This window comes from Aspergillus wentii, assembly GCF_001890725.1.
Source record: "Aspergillus wentii DTO 134E9 unplaced genomic scaffold ASPWEscaffold_1, whole genome shotgun sequence".
Classification (NCBI taxonomy): Eukaryota; Fungi; Ascomycota; class Eurotiomycetes; order Eurotiales; family Aspergillaceae; genus Aspergillus; species Aspergillus wentii.
Genome location: NW_024467832.1, coordinates 2205242 through 2223396, shown reverse-complemented (window position 1 = coordinate 2223396; position 18155 = coordinate 2205242). Strand labels below are relative to the sequence as shown.

The 18155-nt window shown below is 47.4% G+C and overlaps 9 protein-coding genes across 9 annotated transcripts; 4 read left to right on the top strand and 5 right to left on the bottom strand.

Moving 5' to 3' along the window:
* Positions 1-144: 144 nt before the first annotated feature.
* Positions 145-1365, bottom strand: ASPWEDRAFT_22993 (uncharacterized protein; the record flags this gene model as incomplete). The annotated part of the gene is made up of 1 exon (XM_040832429.1): positions 145-1365. One exon carries the CDS (start codon positions 1363-1365, stop codon positions 145-147), a length of 1221 nt encoding a protein of 406 aa, XP_040694529.1.
* A 193-nt stretch (positions 1366-1558) lies between these two features.
* Positions 1559-3040, bottom strand: ASPWEDRAFT_166908 (alpha-mannosyltransferase; the record flags this gene model as incomplete). Its single annotated transcript, XM_040830078.1, has 1 exon — positions 1559-3040. The coding sequence occupies one exon, from the start codon at positions 3038-3040 to the stop codon at positions 1559-1561; it is 1482 nt and encodes a 493-aa protein (XP_040694528.1).
* Positions 3041-5563: 2523 nt separating this feature from the next.
* ASPWEDRAFT_166907 (uncharacterized protein) lies at positions 5564-6009 on the top strand (the record flags this gene model as incomplete). Its single annotated transcript, XM_040830077.1, has 3 exons — positions 5564-5605; positions 5653-5790; positions 5830-6009. 3 exons carry the CDS (start codon positions 5564-5566, stop codon positions 6007-6009), a joined length of 360 nt encoding a protein of 119 aa, XP_040694527.1.
* Positions 6010-7192: 1183 nt separating this feature from the next.
* ASPWEDRAFT_166906 (glycoside hydrolase family 28 protein) lies at positions 7193-8377 on the top strand (the record flags this gene model as incomplete). The annotated part of the gene is made up of 3 exons (XM_040830076.1): positions 7193-7402; positions 7449-7865; positions 7913-8377. 3 exons carry the CDS (start codon positions 7193-7195, stop codon positions 8375-8377), a joined length of 1092 nt encoding a protein of 363 aa, XP_040694526.1.
* A 76-nt stretch (positions 8378-8453) lies between these two features.
* ASPWEDRAFT_34320 (uncharacterized protein) lies at positions 8454-9661 on the bottom strand. The gene is made up of 3 exons (XM_040833972.1): positions 9125-9661; positions 8891-9065; positions 8454-8830 (listed from the first exon to the last, which is right to left on the bottom strand). Exons 1-3 carry the CDS (start codon positions 9318-9320, stop codon positions 8647-8649), a joined length of 555 nt encoding a protein of 184 aa, XP_040694525.1. The 5' UTR covers positions 9321-9661; the 3' UTR covers positions 8454-8646.
* An 846-nt stretch (positions 9662-10507) lies between these two features.
* On the bottom strand, positions 10508-11154 carry ASPWEDRAFT_34319 (uncharacterized protein). The gene is made up of 2 exons (XM_040833971.1): positions 10701-11154; positions 10508-10643 (listed from the first exon to the last, which is right to left on the bottom strand). The coding sequence occupies exons 1-2, from the start codon at positions 11068-11070 to the stop codon at positions 10531-10533; spliced, it is 483 nt and encodes a 160-aa protein (XP_040694524.1). The 5' UTR covers positions 11071-11154; the 3' UTR covers positions 10508-10530.
* A 1258-nt stretch (positions 11155-12412) lies between these two features.
* On the top strand, positions 12413-13078 carry ASPWEDRAFT_99051 (peptidylprolyl isomerase; the record flags this gene model as incomplete). The annotated part of the gene is made up of 4 exons (XM_040839635.1): positions 12413-12455; positions 12517-12686; positions 12736-12842; positions 12901-13078. 4 exons carry the CDS (start codon positions 12413-12415, stop codon positions 13076-13078), a joined length of 498 nt encoding a protein of 165 aa, XP_040694523.1.
* Positions 13079-14464: 1386 nt separating this feature from the next.
* Positions 14465-15820, top strand: ASPWEDRAFT_22988 (uncharacterized protein; the record flags this gene model as incomplete). The annotated part of the gene is made up of 1 exon (XM_040832428.1): positions 14465-15820. One exon carries the CDS (start codon positions 14465-14467, stop codon positions 15818-15820), a length of 1356 nt encoding a protein of 451 aa, XP_040694522.1.
* Positions 15821-15824: 4 nt separating this feature from the next.
* ASPWEDRAFT_47574 (Gfo/Idh/MocA family protein) lies at positions 15825-17745 on the bottom strand (the record flags this gene model as incomplete). The annotated part of the gene is made up of 3 exons (XM_040836982.1): positions 15825-16767; positions 16820-17381; positions 17682-17745. The coding sequence occupies 3 exons, from the start codon at positions 17743-17745 to the stop codon at positions 15825-15827; spliced, it is 1569 nt and encodes a 522-aa protein (XP_040694521.1).
* Positions 17746-18155: the final 410 nt, after the last annotated feature.

Here is an 18155-nt window from a genome sequence, read left to right as displayed (position 1 = left end):
GGGTCTGAGACTAATCCTCATCAAGAAATATATAGATATCAACAAATATATGACAAGAACCCGAAATAATACACAATAAAGATACCATGCTTGATCATTCTAGAATCATAACGTAACGGTCATTCAAAAGTAATATAAAACACCTCAAGACGCGACAACATTCAACAGCGCGAGAAACTCGTGCGTCTGCTCTTCTCCGGCAACAGTAACAGAGACCTTCCACTTCTGTTGGTGACTGTGTTTGATGTTATACGTAGTGAAACTAGGCTGTATCTGAGGAATAGGAGTAAGGCGTCGTTTCCCAGCCGTCAAACCACCCGAGCTGAGAGCAAGCTGGAACATATTCCCGATATGAACCGGCTCGTTGCCCTTTCCTGTTGAAATCACCAGCGGAGACTCCAACTTGCGAAACACACTTTCCAGACCCACGTCTGTCGAAAATCCATAGCTGTGGCTGTGGCAGCTGTGTGTAAAATTGCCTGGTGCGCGGACGGCGGTGTAGTTCTGAATGGATAGCTTGATCCAGTTTACTCGGATCTGCTGCGTATGGTCTTTGATGTTGTCGCTGGTTCGGTGCGGCAGTGGATCGATCTTCAAGACAATCTGAAGAGGCTCTGGATTGTCCAATTGCATCACCAAAGGGACGGTGAGGTTGACCTTATACACAAACTGAGGGACTTTGGACGAGCCGAAGAATTTCAACGCCTTTTCACTGAATGATAGATGTGCGTTTTCCATCCCCGGCAGCAACCGCTGAGTCTGCACCATTCGCATACTTTCCATTGTCTTCGCCTCGCGGAGTTGACCAGTATGCACCACCGTGTGCCGCATCTTAATATGAAAAGTGGCTTCATGCTCTTTCCAGCTCCCGAATTTATATCGCAGCGTCGCCTTGAGCGTATACTCGACTCTGCAGTTGGAGGTACTACCAATCAACCCGCTCGACGAGGAGAACGACCCCGGAAACACATGGTGCGCAGGATGGTCTTCATTCAACGGCAGAAAGCTCGCAGGCTGGATATGGTACTTTCTGCACGATGCAGAGGGCTCATCTGGGATCTTCACGGCAAACGGCCAGCTGACCGGCTCTTGACTATCTTCAGGGAGATGCAGCGGCCCGCGGAAGATAATGTCCGGAGTGTGACTCAGAAGCTCGTATTGATCGCTATAGGTGATGTTGCTGTCACCGTTGGACTCGGTGATCTTGACCATGGTGCGGCCTGTCAGCACCAGCTTTAGTGTGGCTTCGGGTGTGACGACCGGTGTGTAGCGGACTATATTGCCGATGATGGTGTCGCCGGCTGCGTATGCCCAACCGGGCGGCGCTGCGACGTCGAACTTGAGATCTGGAAAAAGAGTAGACATGCTGTGCTTGTTGTTGAGGGTGAAACGTTGAGTTTGTGTGACAAAGAAGTGGGAGGGATAATGCCAAGAGATGGGGCCAAGTCAGCCTTGTTGCCCGGGTTGGACTAGATGAGGCTGCCTTGTGTAGATATCATCGGATATACAATTAACAGCTGATCATATTCAATCTATGTACATCATATATCCAAGTAAATCAGTCATCCGTAAATTTCAAAGTCTCTGCAGATGGATTCTCAAAAACCGCCTTCCAATGCTTTTCGACATTTTCACACAGCCCAGTTCGAGATTTCCACGTGTCAAAGGCATGTTCCAAAGAACAGGCAACAGTCTTGGTCTCTTCCCAGAAGCCTCTCTCAATGTCATATCCAAAGCGTTTCAGCGCATCTTCAGAAGCAGTCCATACTCTGCTAGGGCTCCCGTCATCATTATGCGATCTCTCACCCAATAAGTCTTCTCCGGGATTGAACTCGGGATTGTATGCGTGTAGGAAGAAACCACGCACAGGTTTGGCCACGGATGGGTCTTTCACTCGCCATTTCCCTTTACTGGTGAGTTTGTAATCTTGCATAGGATCAGCCTGAAGCATGGCTGCCCCCCGCATATCCCCTACACGGATGCCCCAGCGACCAACATCCATGACTGGTTCGCTGACAGTGTGGAATTTCTCGCCCATCGCAGCTGCAGCTTGAATAAAGGTGTCCTTGTCACCCTCTCCTGGTGCGCCTTGGTCGAGTAGGCCATAGTAATGGGATGGGCCGTAGTAGTTGTAATATGTGGCTAAAAGCAACGTATAGGAATGGCTTTTTTTAGAGACTAGAATGACCCCGGCCTCTGTCGCTTGCCGCAGATTAGGAGGTGTCTCTGGCTGGCGCGAGATGTTGTAATAGACGGGAGAAACAGTACTGGCCCAGAAGTCAGGCCAGGTGACAAGACCCGTTGATGTAAAGGGCTTAGAGTGTAATAGTATTGAGGGGTCATAAAGGGGGACGCAATCCGCATCCAGCCAGATGGCCTTCTCAAAGGACGAGAAAAGGATCGCAAAAGACTTGATTTGGAAGTGCTCAATGCTACCAAGTCCTCTCCCGTTCGGACCTGACAGAAGCGTCGACAGAACCACACACTTTGCATTCAGTGGAGGGAGAACAACCTCACAGACATATGGCTCATATTCTTCCCAATCCCGGACAAACAGCTCCACAGGTAGTGTCGATCCCGTCCGTCGAAGGAGACGCAAGGTCACCAAGAATGTCGGTAGATATGTTCCTCCAGCGGATGAAACGATTCCCTCTGACCGAGCGACATAGGGAAGATCAATCTTGAGGCTTTGAATCGCTTGCACAAAGCCATCATGCGCTGTTTGCATGGGCTGCAGGATTTCCTCGGAATTCTCAACATGGTCGATTCGCACAGGTTCGTTGGATGCGACAAACTCTTCATCGAACCTTTGCAGACCTGCTGCGCTGCTGAGTGCAGGACCTGGGCATTTTGGCTCATGCTCTCTTAGCAAAGAAAGACGATCTCTCAGCTGATCTTGACGATCTGGAAGTCGTAGGCGGGCTGATGGGCTGGAGAGTTTATCTTGATGCCAGAGGAGGAGGGTGGTGAAGAGGAGGATAAGAGCCAGTTGTTTCACCACGCCATTCCGACTGAACGGGGTTGTTCTGATATTCCACATGCTGGCATTGAGGCATTCAGCTTGGAATCGTGGTCATTGTGGTGACAGAAGCCAAAGGGAAAAGACGAGAATTTGAGAAGTTGAGTTCGCCTGACGGGAGATAAACCGTCAACAGAGCTAACCTCATAGTGGCGCTAACCTGGCCATACGGGATACCTCCTCCGCCCACACCGACCCACCTGACACAAGGCTGCGCCCCTTTTGCTGCTTAATCTCTTTTCTTTGTCCTAACTGCCCATGGCACAATATTTGTGGCTGGTCCGACCCCCCACTAGCCGGGGTAGCCGGAGGTGGTGGTCGGGCCATATGAAACAACGGGAGGTTCCGTAGATGGCCACGAACACGTAAAGGCCTTTGGAGTAAATGGCGTCCCATATTCCCTCTCCTTGTGCGATATTCATTACGCTCAGACCCGGATTAGAGCCCCTCTAAGAGCCCCTGTCATCAGTAGACTCTGTTGGAGATGTTTCTTATGGCTACGTACGGAACCAATCTATATGATGGAGTTGATTGAGGGGGTGAAAACTCTGCGGCAGCTAAGTGGTCGATGCTGCGGTTGATCGGCGGGCAGCGGAGCTGACTAATCTCTACATACAACAACAAGATGTCTTGTAGACAGCCCCACGGGGATATCTTCCGAATTTTTCCCGTAGTAAACTTAGGGGCTCGGACTTGTGCCCTTGCCACCTTAAATAAGCATAAATCTAGATTAACTGCTTATCTGTATGTATTCATGACTGTAAACTATGAGGATAAGATATCAATCTTCCACCTATACCAAACGCTGGCATATATCTGAATTCTCCCTTCCCGGACGTGTGGACTGCGCTTTTCTTAGGAATCTTAACAAATAGGCCTAAGGGCTGTACATATTCAGCCAGTCAATACATGGAAGAGGGATCGGATTGCAGCTGAACAAGCTCAAAAAGGCTAGTTGGTCAGTCAAAGGAGGTTTGAATACGATGGAACTATAAAGGTATATTCTTTATATGAAGATGTATTAGATTTCAGAGATATACATATGATATAATCAGTAAATAATTATCAGACTCTGTAATTACATGCTCGCGCACAGTCACAGATGCACCACTAGCAATATGTCTAATGTACAGGTTATATATTACTAACAAGAACCATACAGATTATAGATAGGTAGTTTCAATCAGCTTGGGTGTACGCACACGTAAAAATCATGCTCAGGTTTACTAGTAATGATGCCTTCAGCATCTGGACCTATGTTCAAAAATCATGTCAGTCATTTGCCACACTTATCGAGCGACTTGTCTTGGACATTGTAGGCCATTTTGGAGGAGTTGATGAGTTGATGTGGCTGGAGTAGAAATTAAAGGGGTATAGTATGAGAAGAAAGTTCATCTAGGAAGACGAACTGGCGGGGTAGGGGCAAGGGGCAGGTATTTATCTTCTTCCCTTTGGCTTTCTTAGTGGGGTTGATCGTCATTTTTACAGCTCACATGCATCCTGTGTGGAGCCTACATCTAGATGATCTGAATTAGCTCTAGCAGACATGATGTTATTATGATTATATCATGATTGTTTCAAGTGCAAACCTTTTTATTATATCTTACCTCCCAGTTATCCCCCCTTGTTTTCATTCAGCTAGTGATATTATGTAGGCTGACTATTTTGTGAATTTTTCTTTAAATTACCAACCATCCTCACCAATCAATCAAGAATAATAATGCTTCCCCGGCCAGCCTCGGAGAGCCTGCACGGTCTGGCTTTGGGATGTTTGATGTTAAGATGATTTTTGTCTGAGAGGTTGTTTTAAGCCTGCTGAATATAGATGCGATATCGCGGTCATAGTTGATTGTGCTGCGGTACTCAGCAACAGTCTTGGCCAGCTCGTCTGTCTGGATACCGTATAGATCGATGAGCTGTGCAAAGCATTCTTTTTGGGTGAGCTTGCTCACCTCGTATCCCATCCAGGGCGAAGACTACATGAGTCTCTGCAGTGGAATCGAGGAGTTTGGGGTCTTCAGCTTGTGGCGCAGTGATAGACGCATGAAGATTGAAAGGTCTACCAAAAGGGTTGCGATCAGTTCCATGATGGTCATATGAGTATGAGGGTTCTGAACAGTGTAGGGGAATATGATATAGGGAGTCTAGCACAGACTACCAGGGAAACAAGCTTATATATGAACCACCCAGTCAGCTGTTGGGTTCTGTTGTGTCACACTTCCACCGCTAATAGCTACTTCGCACAAAAGCTAATTTAACAGACAAAAAGCTGCAGGTCAGATGGATTCCCTTCACTCCTTGTTTGTGATGCATGCACCCAGACCCCCATCACATGCCTACAGTACTCCGTACTACCTAGCAACCTCTCAGCTTCAAGGGCTTCTGCTCCGCCAATATGATCATAGCCTGCAGAATTGCAATTTACGTCCTGACTTATGCCAGGTCCGAGTTCTTACTCATACTCGCGGGGCAAGCGATTGATCATTCTGTGCACGCCAGCTAGATGAGAGCCCCATCCGTCATAGTTTGGCCAGGTCAGCGATCATGTTTGACCTTCTCCACGCCTTTCCTTGGATCGGCCTTTTGGTAAGATCGATCTTAGCTGCTGGTCGTGAGGTATTAATCAAAATTAGGTTCTCTTGTACGCGACTTGGAGGGTCATCTTCAATCGACATCTCCATCCTTTTAGTAGCTACCCAGAGCCATTCTTCGCCTCTGCCACGAGAATACCGTATTCAGTCGCCTTTATACAAGGCAATCTGCACATCTTTGTGTGAGATTTACACAACCAGTACGGCCATGTCGTCTAGACTTCTCCAGACGAGTTGAGCTACTCGAATGAGGAGGCATGGAAGGAGGTCCACGGCCACTCGAGCAACCTTTCCAAGGACATGCAATTCTACAACACCCCCAACAAAAAGGCCCCCAAGTGTGGTGATCGCTCCGGATGGGATTCACGGCCGCCAGAAATCGGCCGTGAGAGACCATGAGAAAGTCCTGCAGCCGTTTGTGGACAAATTCATCGAGAGACTCCATGACACCGTCCGGTCGAGCATTCAACTTTACAGATCCGCAGTGATTTCTCCCCGAACGGTGGCTCGACACAGTACCCGGTGGAGAAATGACAAAAAGGATGTCCTGCAGCCATTCTCCGTCGGTCCACGGGCATGTCCCGGGAAGAGGTATGTCCCAAAAAGTATCAAGAGAGTCTGTAAGATAGCTGATTATTTCGACTCTACGCGTTGAGGGAAGACAATAGTTGGTCTTCATCCCCAACCACATTTATCAAGACAATCAGATAAAACAAGATTTCTAATTATATAAAAAACTTTAAAAACATACAACAGCAGGGATTCGCTGGTGGTCACCCACCCAACTACTAACCTGCCGGCGTGTGGCTTAAGTACGGCTGAGCGGACGGGAAGCCCTGTTCTCCACACCCTGTGGTCGTATGTACTAGATATAATAGATTGGGGGATTATATAGGAAGATATTCTCAGCTCAACCTAAAAATAACCCTTAAATCCATCACCATCTTTTATATGCTACTACCTGAAGACAGCTACAGCTTCAGCCCATGATACACCATCAGATATCAGATGATGGATACCGTTTGATATTCTCACACTCGCTTCCATAGCTGGACATATCAATATTCCACTATAAAGCAAAGCCATTCTAGTAATCAGACTTATGGAGTTTGAGCTGCCGCTGTCTAGGATTATATTGAAAAGAATTTATGTCTAATTAATAAGCAAGATTAATCAATTCCCGCTCGGGGTATCATTGTCTTACTTTTAACAGATATCATATGTGAAATCTAATTTATCCTCTTATCATATATCCGATGGCCTCCGATGCAAGACAAGATCAAACACGCTAGAAGAAGCAAATGAAGAATCGCCAAGTCGAGATCGTCAAGTTCCTCGGAAGTGGCCGAAGTGGGACTGGTCAGCCCTAACACTAGCAACGAACCAGTTAGTCTTTAATCTATTAGATTAATTGTATGTAGGGTCTAATAATTTCTTTTGATTGTCTCATTATACGTACTATATGTCTGCCTGTACTGGCTAACCTATAAATACGGCTTTGGGCCTGGGAGTGTTTGTCTTCACCCACTACTTTCTTTTTGTCTTTCCTTTCATTACCGTCACTCTTTATTTGTTCTTCAAGATGTATATTCAGCCTCTTCTTGCTCTTATGGGCGCTGCGCTGGTCGCTGCTGCCCCTGCTTCTGAGCTCGACACTCGTTCCTCGTGTACTTTTACCTCTGCCTCTGCGGCCAAGTCGGGCAAGAGTTCCTGCTCCACCATTGTCCTCGACAACATCGCCGTCCCGGCCGGTGAGACCCTCGACCTGACTGGCCTCAAGACCGGCGCTACCGTAAGCTCTTCTTTTTAACCAAAATAACCCAATTTAACTGTGAAAGGTCATCTTCGAAGGCGAAACAACCTTCGGATACAAAGAATGGAAGGGCCCTCTGATTTCCATGTCCGGAACTTCCATCACCGTGAAGCAGTCCTCCGGTGCAAAGATCAACTGTGATGGATCTCGCTGGTGGGATGGAAAGGGTGGCAACGGCGGCAAGAAGAAGCCCAAGTTCTTCAAGGCCCACAAGCTGAACAAGTCCTCCATCACCGGTCTCAAGGTGTACAATACTCCCGTGCAGGGCTTCAGCATCCAGTCGGACCATTTGACTATCACTGACGTGACGATTGATAACTCTGCTGGCACGAGCAAGGGCCACAACACCGATGCCTTTGATATTGGGTCCAGTACCTATATCACCATCGATGGTGCTACCGTGTACAACCAGGATGATTGCTTGGCTGTGAACTCTGGCGAGGTAGGTCCATCTATGAGTTTAGTTATTGTATCTCACTGACAAAATAGCACATCACCTTTACCAACGGCTACTGCGACGGAGGCCACGGCCTCTCCATCGGTTCTGTCGGCGGCCGCAAGGACAACACCGTCAACGACGTCACCATCTCCAACTCCAAGATCGTCAACTCCCAGAACGGCGCCCGCATCAAGACCGTCTACGGCGCTACCGGCTCCGTGACCGGCGTCAAGTTCGAGGACATCACCCTGTCTGGAATCACCAAGTACGGCATTGTCGTTCAGCAGGATTACAAGAACGGCAGCCCTACTGGCAAGCCCACCAACGGAGTCAAGGTCGATGATATCACTTTTAAGAAGGTCACTGGTACCGTCAAGAGCTCTGCGACTGATATCTACATCCTCTGTGGTTCTGGAAGCTGTGAGAACTGGACCTGGAGCGGTGTTGATGTCAAAGGTGGAAAGAAGAGCTCCAAGTGCAAGAATGTTCCTTCTGGTGCTTCTTGCAGTGACTAGATTACCTTAGGCTCTATGTAATTAATATTTAGTGGTGATTGAATAGTTATACTGCAGTTATGTTGATAATATATGGAAAGCTTCCAACTGGGACGTTGTTATTCCTGTAGTGATCCGTGTAGAAATTGAGAAATCCTTGCTATATAATCAGATGCCGGCAAGTCTAAGAGCAATGAACAAGATGCACGCAAGCTTAATGAAATTGGATTAGACCCTTCTTGAGGGCGCCCATACAGGTTAATATCTTCCCTATTTACTCCAGAGCAGTTTCATGCCCTTTGTGACTTTCTCGGCCGACCTGGGCGTTTGGGACCGCAACCGTGATTGCGCTTTTCATGTCTGTTTCGACCATTGCTCTTTTTATATGTCTTCGGACAATACCCACACGGGAATCTCTGCGCGCGAACAGTTGAAAAAGACTCTGGCGATGCTCGTTGTGGTTGTCGGGGGTGCCTAGAAATATGGTTAACGCTGAAACTAAAAAGAAAATTTCGTTGATTTCCTCAGTCATACAATAGCTCATCGCTTTGCTTCATATCGTCAAAACCATTGGCTGGAGACCGGAATGAGGAACTTGAGCTCTGCAGCGAAGGGAACCACGGAGATCCAGGATACCCAGGTTCCATTGTGGGGAATGGAGCTGAGGGGGAAGGCCACAATTCCTGTGTCCATGGTGATTCGAAACCGTCTACGTTGACCGAGTTAGTGATTTCTTCTTTTGCGAGCCAGTTTCGGTATCAGGCTTACCGTAGACGCTCCACGAATTGTCGACAAATCCCACGTTATTGAGAGGATTGGCTGGATAGAGAACGTATTGGTTACTTGGGATCGCGTGGATATCGGGGGGCAAGTCCCATGAAGTCGTGGTCGACGTATTGTGTATCTGGTTGTTAAAGTCGCCGCCGTTATATTCGAGCCCAGTCTGAGCTTCACCCCTGACCATCCTCAACGTTAGCTACCTATTGTCACCCCGGCGAGTAAATCACGTCGGGGTCACGTCCAACAGGAATTCTAAAAGATATTCCTGGCGGGGAGAAGCTTTTCTGGCTGTAAAAAGTCACAGGACGGGTGGAGATTAAGCACATTGTGCATAAGGCTAATAAAATGCGTGATAGTGACACAAGTCATGTATTCTCGGAGAAGTCTCTCGTCCTGTCCATAAAACCATACCAGTTTCCTTCCCTAGGTATGTAGCTTTCTCCCCGACTTTGCACGCTAGCCTCGTTGTCCTTTTGCCGACGTTTCTTTTTCTTTTTCTTTCTTTCTTTTTTTTTTTTTTTTTTTTTTTCGACTTCTCCGAGTAGGACATTTACAGTCTGGGGCATTACACCCAGCTGCCTCCAGTACGCTGCGACCTGGTGGGAAGATTGAGAGTTTTCGTCGGCGCGTTTGTAGTCTGTATACCTACTTTGGTCGGGGACGGTATCGGATTATCTAGTATGTCTAGTATATGAATCTCAGTTTATAGAGTCACTCACGAATCTGCTACATGGAGCAAAAACTCCTGCCCAGAGAAGAGATATAATGCTAGGGCGTCCTGATTATCGCAGCCTGTATCAAAAGACGACTGGGGGTTCATAGTGTAAGATGTCGAAAAGTCAACTTGAACAGAAGGTGTGAAAACAAAAAAAAGTCAAGGCTTGCCAGGAGGTTTGGAAAAGGAATCAGGATAATGGATGGTGGAAATATCGAGGGAAGACTGGCCCTATTTATCCTGGTTCTTTAGAACCTGCTAGAACAATATTTGGAATGGCCTGTACCTAGGCAGTATTCACAGCCATGAAAGCGCAGTTTTTCATTGGGAACAAACAGTGAGGCTACCTGCAGCGGTCAAAGCGTCCATGACGTGCGAAGACAACATCGGAACGCCGCTGCGCTGATTGGATATAACTGACTCGCTTATGACCAGGATCATTGGGATCCAAGAGTAGTCAGCCTTAGGCAAATGTGATAAACCGAGCATATCTTGAACAGCCTCAATCTCGCCAAGGAAAATTGCAGGTATCCCTAGTGGAGGTTATCGTATGACTGAATTGACTGAGGCTTTGGCTCATTTTTATAATGACCCAAACACGTAATAGCTCATTTTTTTCCTTGGTAGCTACTGTAGAAGCATTGTATAAGGGAATCGGACAGAAACCCAGAGATGATGTCTATCCTGATGAAAATAAACATATAAGAACCTTCTCTACTTTCCTCAATTCTCTTGCTTCCATCACTTCTTCACCTCCCACGCTTTTCCTGGCCTTATACCAAACAACATACTGTAAGTATATTCGCTAAGAGCAAGCACACTTATGATTCTAACCATATTCCTGGGCAGCCCCTTCCTTCGATAACCAACAAACAAACACAAGATGGCAGACCGAGTTCCTCGACTTTTCGACCATCCGCCCCATTGTTGCGATGTGGAGATGAATAGACGACAAACGCAGTCCAATAGCAAGGGAAATATCAGGAGATGGTATTATACATGCAGCGTAGGCTGCCGTCGCATGATCTTTGATGACTGGGAGGGCATTAGGGATGGAACCCCCCTGTGCGATTGCGACCATCTCTCTCGCGGACAGGTCGAGCGACGTTCTTCCTATGTTTTCCGATGTGCGAGGGGTGAATGTGACTTTCGGGAGGGCGAGGAGGATGTCTAGAGGCAATGTCTTGATAAAGTACCTGTTATCCCCCGGGGTTCTCATGCTGATCAACTGGGATATTTTATTGGAGCATGGATACTGCATGCGCAATGTCACTACAAGGCCTAGCGCCAATCCAATCTCTACTTAACTTTATAATCTATCATATCATTAGTATTGAAGTAGTCTACTGAAACACAGGGTAGAAAGGAAATTAAGAAGGACAAGAGAAGGAATAAGGGTCGATAAAAGAATCAACCAGACAAGTAAGCGATTTATGTAGAAAAGCTACTCACCCTCATCACCTAACCTCTTACCATCTCACCCCATTTGATTAGAAACATCAACAGCGACACGATCTTCCTCCTTCACAGAGGCTCCATAAACCCCCCACCGGCCTGCCCCGAGATTCCTCCTCTGCCAACCAAATACAGACCCTCTTCAACTCTTCTGCCACTCGGGATACCCACTGCGTGGATCAATTCGCCAGCGCTCCATGCAAACACAGGATGATTTGACTGCCATCTACGCCACCAGAACCAGCACAGACAAGAAGCCCAATCTTGGGCCGCACATGTGTTTCCGCCACGTGCATATTCCTGAAAAGGTTGTGCCCCGAAGCCAACGCCCCAAGTCCTGGAATCCAGTCAAAATTCAGCGATTCGATAATATCCGAAATGACCCCCTCCGCTGGACAGTCCAGGTACCGGAAGACGTCGTACCAAGGCACAGCGCCGTATTTGGTCAGGTCCGCTTGGGTCGTTTGCATGCGGTTCAGGTACCCCAGTACCGTTTCCGTGGGCTTGAATTCAAGCAGCAAGCTGAATGAGGATATAAAGTCTACTTCAAGGACAATTGTATAACCTGAAAATCGCCTAGAGCTATGATGGCAGACCCGAATAATTCACGCCGACAATTGTGAGACCGGATTTTTACTGGATTCAGAAGCTCGAGCTTCATATGTCTTTGTCTGTATATGTAGCATCACAGACTGAGCTTGAAACAGCTGAACATATCGGAACAAGATAAATGGTCAATACGCCAAAGTCTTTCGTTATTGGTCAAGGTACTGGGTCTCTATTCAACTACAACTTTCAAATTTATGATAGCACACTTACTTGGTATCATCAGCCAGTGTTAGAAGTCCATCTGTGATTATATGGCTGTTTATTTATCAGCTTGACTGAATTCTATTCCTATAAAATGAGTGGATCCGGAAAATAAATACTGGCCAATCACAGCTGTCTCTGCCGTCTACGCGAAAATCAACCCATTTACGTCATCTCCTCAGCTGATCCCACTAGCCCACGCCGACATATAAAAATCAACTTTGATAAACACGATCCTGCGTTTGTATTTATTGTCGAATAAAATAAACCATCAACTCATCCATCCATCATCAACCATGTCTAACCCTATCGTCTTTTTCGACATCGCCGTCGACAACGGTAAGAATCATGACAGGACTGCCCCGCTCGACGGACTTTTACTGATTACCCCTCATTGCAGCCCCCGCGGGCCGCATCGTTTTCGAGCTCTTCGCGAATGTCGTCCCCCGCACCGCTGAGAACTTCCGTGCTCTGTGCACTGGTGAGAGGGGGTTCGGCTACAAGGGAAGCGGCTTCCACCGTGTGATCCCCCAGTTCATGCTGCAGGGTGGTGACTTCACCCGTGGAGATGTAAGAATCATCCATTCCTGTCCAATAAATCGTCATTAACATATTCAAGGGCACCGGTGGCCGCTCCATCTACGGTGAAACATTCCCCGATGAGAACTTCGCCTTGAAGCACGAGGTCCCCGGTCTTCTCTCCATGGCCAATGCTGGTCCTGGCACGTAAGTTGATTGGATATCATTTTATTAAAACTCTGATTGATGCTAATATGGAATCTAGAAACGGCTCTCAGTTCTTCATCACCACCGTTGTCACTGACTGGCTCGATGGAGCCCACGTTGTCTTTGGACGCGTTATCGACAACATGCAACTGGTCAAGCAGATTGAGTCTCTTGGAAGTGGCTCCGGTACTCCCAAGAGGAAGGTCACAATTGCCGACTGTGGCCAGCTCCAGTAAATGGAAGAAACTGACGTGAGGGAGTTGAAGTTGGGATATAAAGATAGCTATATGAACTATTAAATCACGAACGATGACAACTCTTGGCCATTCATTAGAGCCAATAGAGAATTTGCTGAATAGATATTTTACTCCGATGCCACCCCGGAGTTATAAATAGAGTTATACCACGTTTGATAAGGTTATAATGACAGGCGTAATCTATGTTGGGGGCTTTGTGTGGGGAATGATGTAGAGCAGCCACAAACTGTCTGTTTAAAAGCTCATTCAAAGGGTGGCTGTATGATTTGGCAGTGCTCCTAGACCATTGCTCATAGGAAGAAAAACGGGGTATTTGGACGATGAAGCAGTATATGTTAGCCATATAAGTTATAAATTTAGACTTGTAGTCAAGACTAATGCCTGGCTCCATGGTACATGATATCCCGCTGCGTATTAATAAACCAATTCGAAGGTCTTGACTGATCCAAATCCGACCTCAATTCTGTCTGATTCCTCTGACACTGCTGTTCATGCTGACACTGGTCTTTCTGGTTCTTCTTCCGTATTCGACTCGCTGACAATCTCCTTACCACGCTGAGCCCGGCCGTTCTGAAAGACAATAGTTGCATCGTTGACACGATCCGGAAGTAGATCCATCCCCTTGGCATCTTCATCACCATCCGAACTGGATTTCAACAAGTAAACATATAATTGAAGATCGAATTTAAACATAGACAGTTGATAACTCTATAAAATAAAATATATCTTTAATATAATGCCACATGGCATTGTGCATTCCATGGCTATAATTACCCCGCATGTATCGAACACGTGACCATCCTGGACCAGTCCCTGAATTCGAAGACATGGAATTTATAAAAACGGTCTGAATGCATTTCAGACCGAGTCTTTGTACTGCATAACGTCTTCTTATGCAGTAGAATGCAGCTGCAAGTAATGCAAGATGCTTCACCGCTGCCGCCAATATCGACGACGGCAAACAGGGTCAAGTGTGGAGAAAGGGTCTTGATAATTGATAATTGCAACCAGTGGATATACTATAAATATAGCTAATATAAATTAAATCAAGACTCGTCGAAGAAAAAGTCTTCAGATCGACAAAGATCAAACAGTCCATGACACTTATAGCATCAGACCTGTCGTATTGCTGCTTTTGATTGGGCGGCGCCTAAGACATCCCCGGCACTAGCAGGCAATAATGACACCGATAGCATCATATCCGATGATCGTTCAGGGAATTCCTGGCTATTCTTGTCTGTGCCAGAATCCGGAATAGCCGCTTTAGTGGCGTCTAGTGCATTTCTTGTTTTCGCCTGTTATTTATTCATTCTGCACTCTCTCAATTGACAATCTGATTGTCTTTATCTCAATACTATCTTCAAAATGGGCGCTCTGCTTGGCTTCCCCAACGGTCGCTTTTTCGCCTCTCTTGTCGTCGCGCTTTTCCTTCTCTTTTCCCTCTTCTCTCTCTATCCCACCTCTTCCGAATATCCATCGCTGTCTCACCCACAGATAAAACCACAAACAGACCGATGCGAGCCCTTTTCAAATGCCAACATCCAAGTAATCGTCAAAACAGGCGCCAATGTCATCTACGACAAACTTCCCCTCCAACTGCTGACAGCCCTACGCTGCCCTCCCCAGCCCCTCATCTTCTCCGATCTGCAGCAGGAATTCGGCCCCCTCCACGTCCACGACGTCCTCGAGCATGTCAACGAGACCATCAAAGCCTCCTCCCCGGAGTTCGAATACTACCGCACGCTGCAGGAATACCAAAAATACGGGCAGGATGTGCGGTCTCTGCGGGATTCGTCGAAAAGTGTTGCCTGGCGACTGGACAAGTACAAATTCATCCACATGCTCGTCAAGGCGTGGACGCTGCGTCCTAATCGTGACTGGTATGTTTTTGTCGAGGCGGATACGTATTTGATCTGGAGTAATTTGGTAATGTGGTTGGATCGACGGGATCCTTCGCAGCCGCAGTATTTGGGCTCGCCGACGTATCTCAATGGAGAGGCATTCGCCCATGGAGGAAGTGGAATTATTCTTTCCAGGGCGGCGATGGAGAAGGTTTTGAGTGACGATGAGGATATCACAGAGCGATATGATGTGCGCCTGCAGAAAGAGTACTATGGCGATTATGTGCTGATGAAAGCGCTGGAAGAAAAGGGCATTGCACTGGAGAAAAGCTGGCCGATGATGCAGGGGAAGAAGCAGAACTCGCTTCCTTTTGGTCCTGGACCGGGGAATGGAGTTAGACATTGGTGCCAGCCGTTGGTCACCATGCATGGGGTTACGCCCGAAGATGTCAATGCTATCTGGCAGCTTGAGCAGCAGAGACCGGATGTGAAGAAGCCGCTTCTGATGGCTGAAATATACGAGCATTTCATGGGCCGGAATCTGCCTGCTGAACTGGATGATTGGTATAACCTTTCCGACGATCTGATGTTCAGAGCCCCGGGGGTCGAGGGAAGTCGCCAGAAATCCGCAGAAGACATGACAGATGTCGAAAAGGAAGCGCATCAGTCGTTTGAGAAATGCGGAATGGCGTGTGAAGAACATCCCAAGTGCTTTCAGTATGTTTACTCTCAGCAGACCTGTGGATTTTCCTTTTCCTACCGGTTAGGACAGAGGGAATTGCCTCATGACGACGGGGTTACATACAAGTCAGGATGGAGGTTGAACAAGATCGCCCAAGACCAGAAGGAGAATCGATGTTTCGAGCCAGAGTGGTTATAATGAATTATCTCAGACTCTCAGACTTGACATTATCCTTCCACCACTCGTTCCAGTCCACAATCCTCCTCGTGGTCCGCGCGTCCTCTGCCGCAAACACCATGGCGTGGCTCCGAAAGATATCAGCCGGAGTGCATCCAATATACTGATTCTGCGCTTCTTCAATGCTCATCGATTTATTTTTGATGGCATCAATCGCCAGGACAAACTGCGCCATCAGTCCGTGATCACCCCCGCTGTGACCACCGGCCGTCAACATAGGAGGATGTTCTTTTGTCTCTCCTGAGATGAAATCGTGGACTTTGACTGATTTCCCACTGGCTTCGATTTCGCCTTTAGTGCCAAATACCCGGGTTCTCTTGGTGCAAACGCCCTGTGTAAAGGCAGTCATGTGGAAAGTTGCACTCTTCATGCCTCTGCCTTTCAGACCAGCGTTTGGTAAAGGATCATCATCCCAGTTGATGTTGACCGTCTGGTCATCGCAGACATCATTATCCGATTCGAATACACACCGACCATACCATTGTCGTCCTTCAACCTCTGCAGCCGGTGTGTCTTCTGTATAATCCTCAGCGAGTTTGCGATTCAACCCTTCTCTCGCTCCCTTCAAACCTCCTTCATCCAAGAGATCTTCGATATCGGGCACAACCACATCCACAGGCCATCCACCAAGTCCAGCCATAATACCCTGCTCCCAATAGATCTTCTGCGCAGAGTAATGGCATGAATTCTCAATTGGGCAAGACATACAATTGGTTGCATTCCCTGCTTCGACCGGTTTTCGAGCTCGCCTGAATTGTCTCAGCGATCCAAATGAGGCGACAGTGGATGGAAGATGAGGCTGCTTATTCCTCTGTGAATTGCACATCAACCACATGAGAAAGTCGATATCATGACACGACTTGGTCAGCAACGTCGGCCCGGACGTTGATGTTTTGCGCCAGTTTCCTCTGTTCTAATCAGCAAAGTCAATCGACAACCATAGATAGAAAGATAACTCACCTCACATAACTATGCGCAAAATGCCACCACCCCACATTCTCCGTATGCTCAATCGAAACCACATCCCCAACAGCCTCATCCTCCACCAACTTCTTCAATAACATATTCTGCGGCGAATACCGCATCACATGCCCAATGGCAAACAAAACAGACTTTTCCCCCAAAACCGACTCATAAATCCCCACACAATCATCCAACGACGTCGCCAGCGGCTTCTCACACATAACATGCAACCCCAACGGCGCCAACCCCTCCAATACCTCCCTATGCAAGCTATCCATCACGCAAACCACCACTCCGTCTACTCCCTTACCTACATTCTCCCCTGCACTCTCCCTCTTCCTCCGTTCAACCTCCCATTCCCGAAACTCAACCCAGTCGGTGAATTCCTCGCCTTCTTTCGCACTCTCCACGCCCCAGATATACTGCCGACCTAGCTGTCTTCTGCGGTAGGGATTTGGGTCTGCGACAGCGGCAAGGTGTCCGTTTGTCGCGTGCACGACTGCCCGGGCGAGTGATGTACCGCGCGACCCTGCACCGACGAGGATGAGACGGGGAGGGTCTTTAGATGGGGGTGGTTGAGGTGGGGGAAGAATGTTGAGTGGGCGGGGTTGATATGTATCTGCATTTGTGGTGTTTTGAGGTTCGCCGTTGGAGAGGCGGGTGGAGATGAGTTTTTTGACTTTGTCCATTGTGTACTGATTGATTGAAGATGAAGATAAAGTGGCAGATTGTACAAGCAGCGTTTAAATACAATATTAAAATCACTGAAGCCTAGAGACTAGTAGTCGTTAATAATAAGCGGCGTCTGATTGATGGATCGTCAAGAGGGTCTATGAAGATCCCTCGTATTCAGCCTCACCCTTTATTGACCAACATCTTTCATGTGAAAATCTAGATGATTCATACGAGGAATATATCTGCATGCATATATATATCAGATACAAATACTGTGGATACTATGTGTATTCTCCTGATCTGTTAATTGTGTAATATGTCGAGTTTGCTCTGATTGAACCTACCGCTACATGGCAATTAATAGAAGGATATACAGCTGCTCTATCAGTACTTTATCAGTTCACACAGTCACGCTCAATGGGCTTTTGACAGTGCTAAAATTCCATTGGGACATCCGATCCCTCGAGTCGATTATATGGAGAAACTGTTTTCCAGCTCTGCCCTTCATTCACCTCATTAACCGGATCTCCATGTGGACCATGCCAAATTCACGCGATGTTTAGCAGTACCGTGATATAACTATATGTGAATGATAGATTACTACCTCTCAGCAGTAGTATACAGGATGCAGTGGTAGGCCTTATTTCTGCAGCATCTA

Excerpts from the sequence above, each read along its gene's own strand:
- ASPWEDRAFT_34319 (XM_040833971.1), bottom strand. The coding sequence starts at position 11,070 with ATGAGAACCCCGGGGGATAACAGGTACTTTATCAAGACATTGCCTCTA. Across the intron at positions 10,644-10,700 it reads TTGGTTATCGAAGGAAGGGG|AGTATGTTGTTTGGTATAAG; the intron begins CTGCCCAGGAAT and ends GAATATACTTAC.
- ASPWEDRAFT_34320 (XM_040833972.1), bottom strand. The coding sequence starts at position 9,320 with ATGGTCAGGGGTGAAGCTCAGACTGGGCTCGAATATAACGGCGGCGAC. Across the intron at positions 9,066-9,124 it reads CAATTCGTGGAGCGTCTACG|ACGGTTTCGAATCACCATGG; the intron begins GTAAGCCTGATA and ends CGGTCAACGTAG. Across the intron at positions 8,831-8,890 it reads AAGCAAAGCGATGAGCTATT|GCACCCCCGACAACCACAAC; the intron begins GTATGACTGAGG and ends CCATATTTCTAG.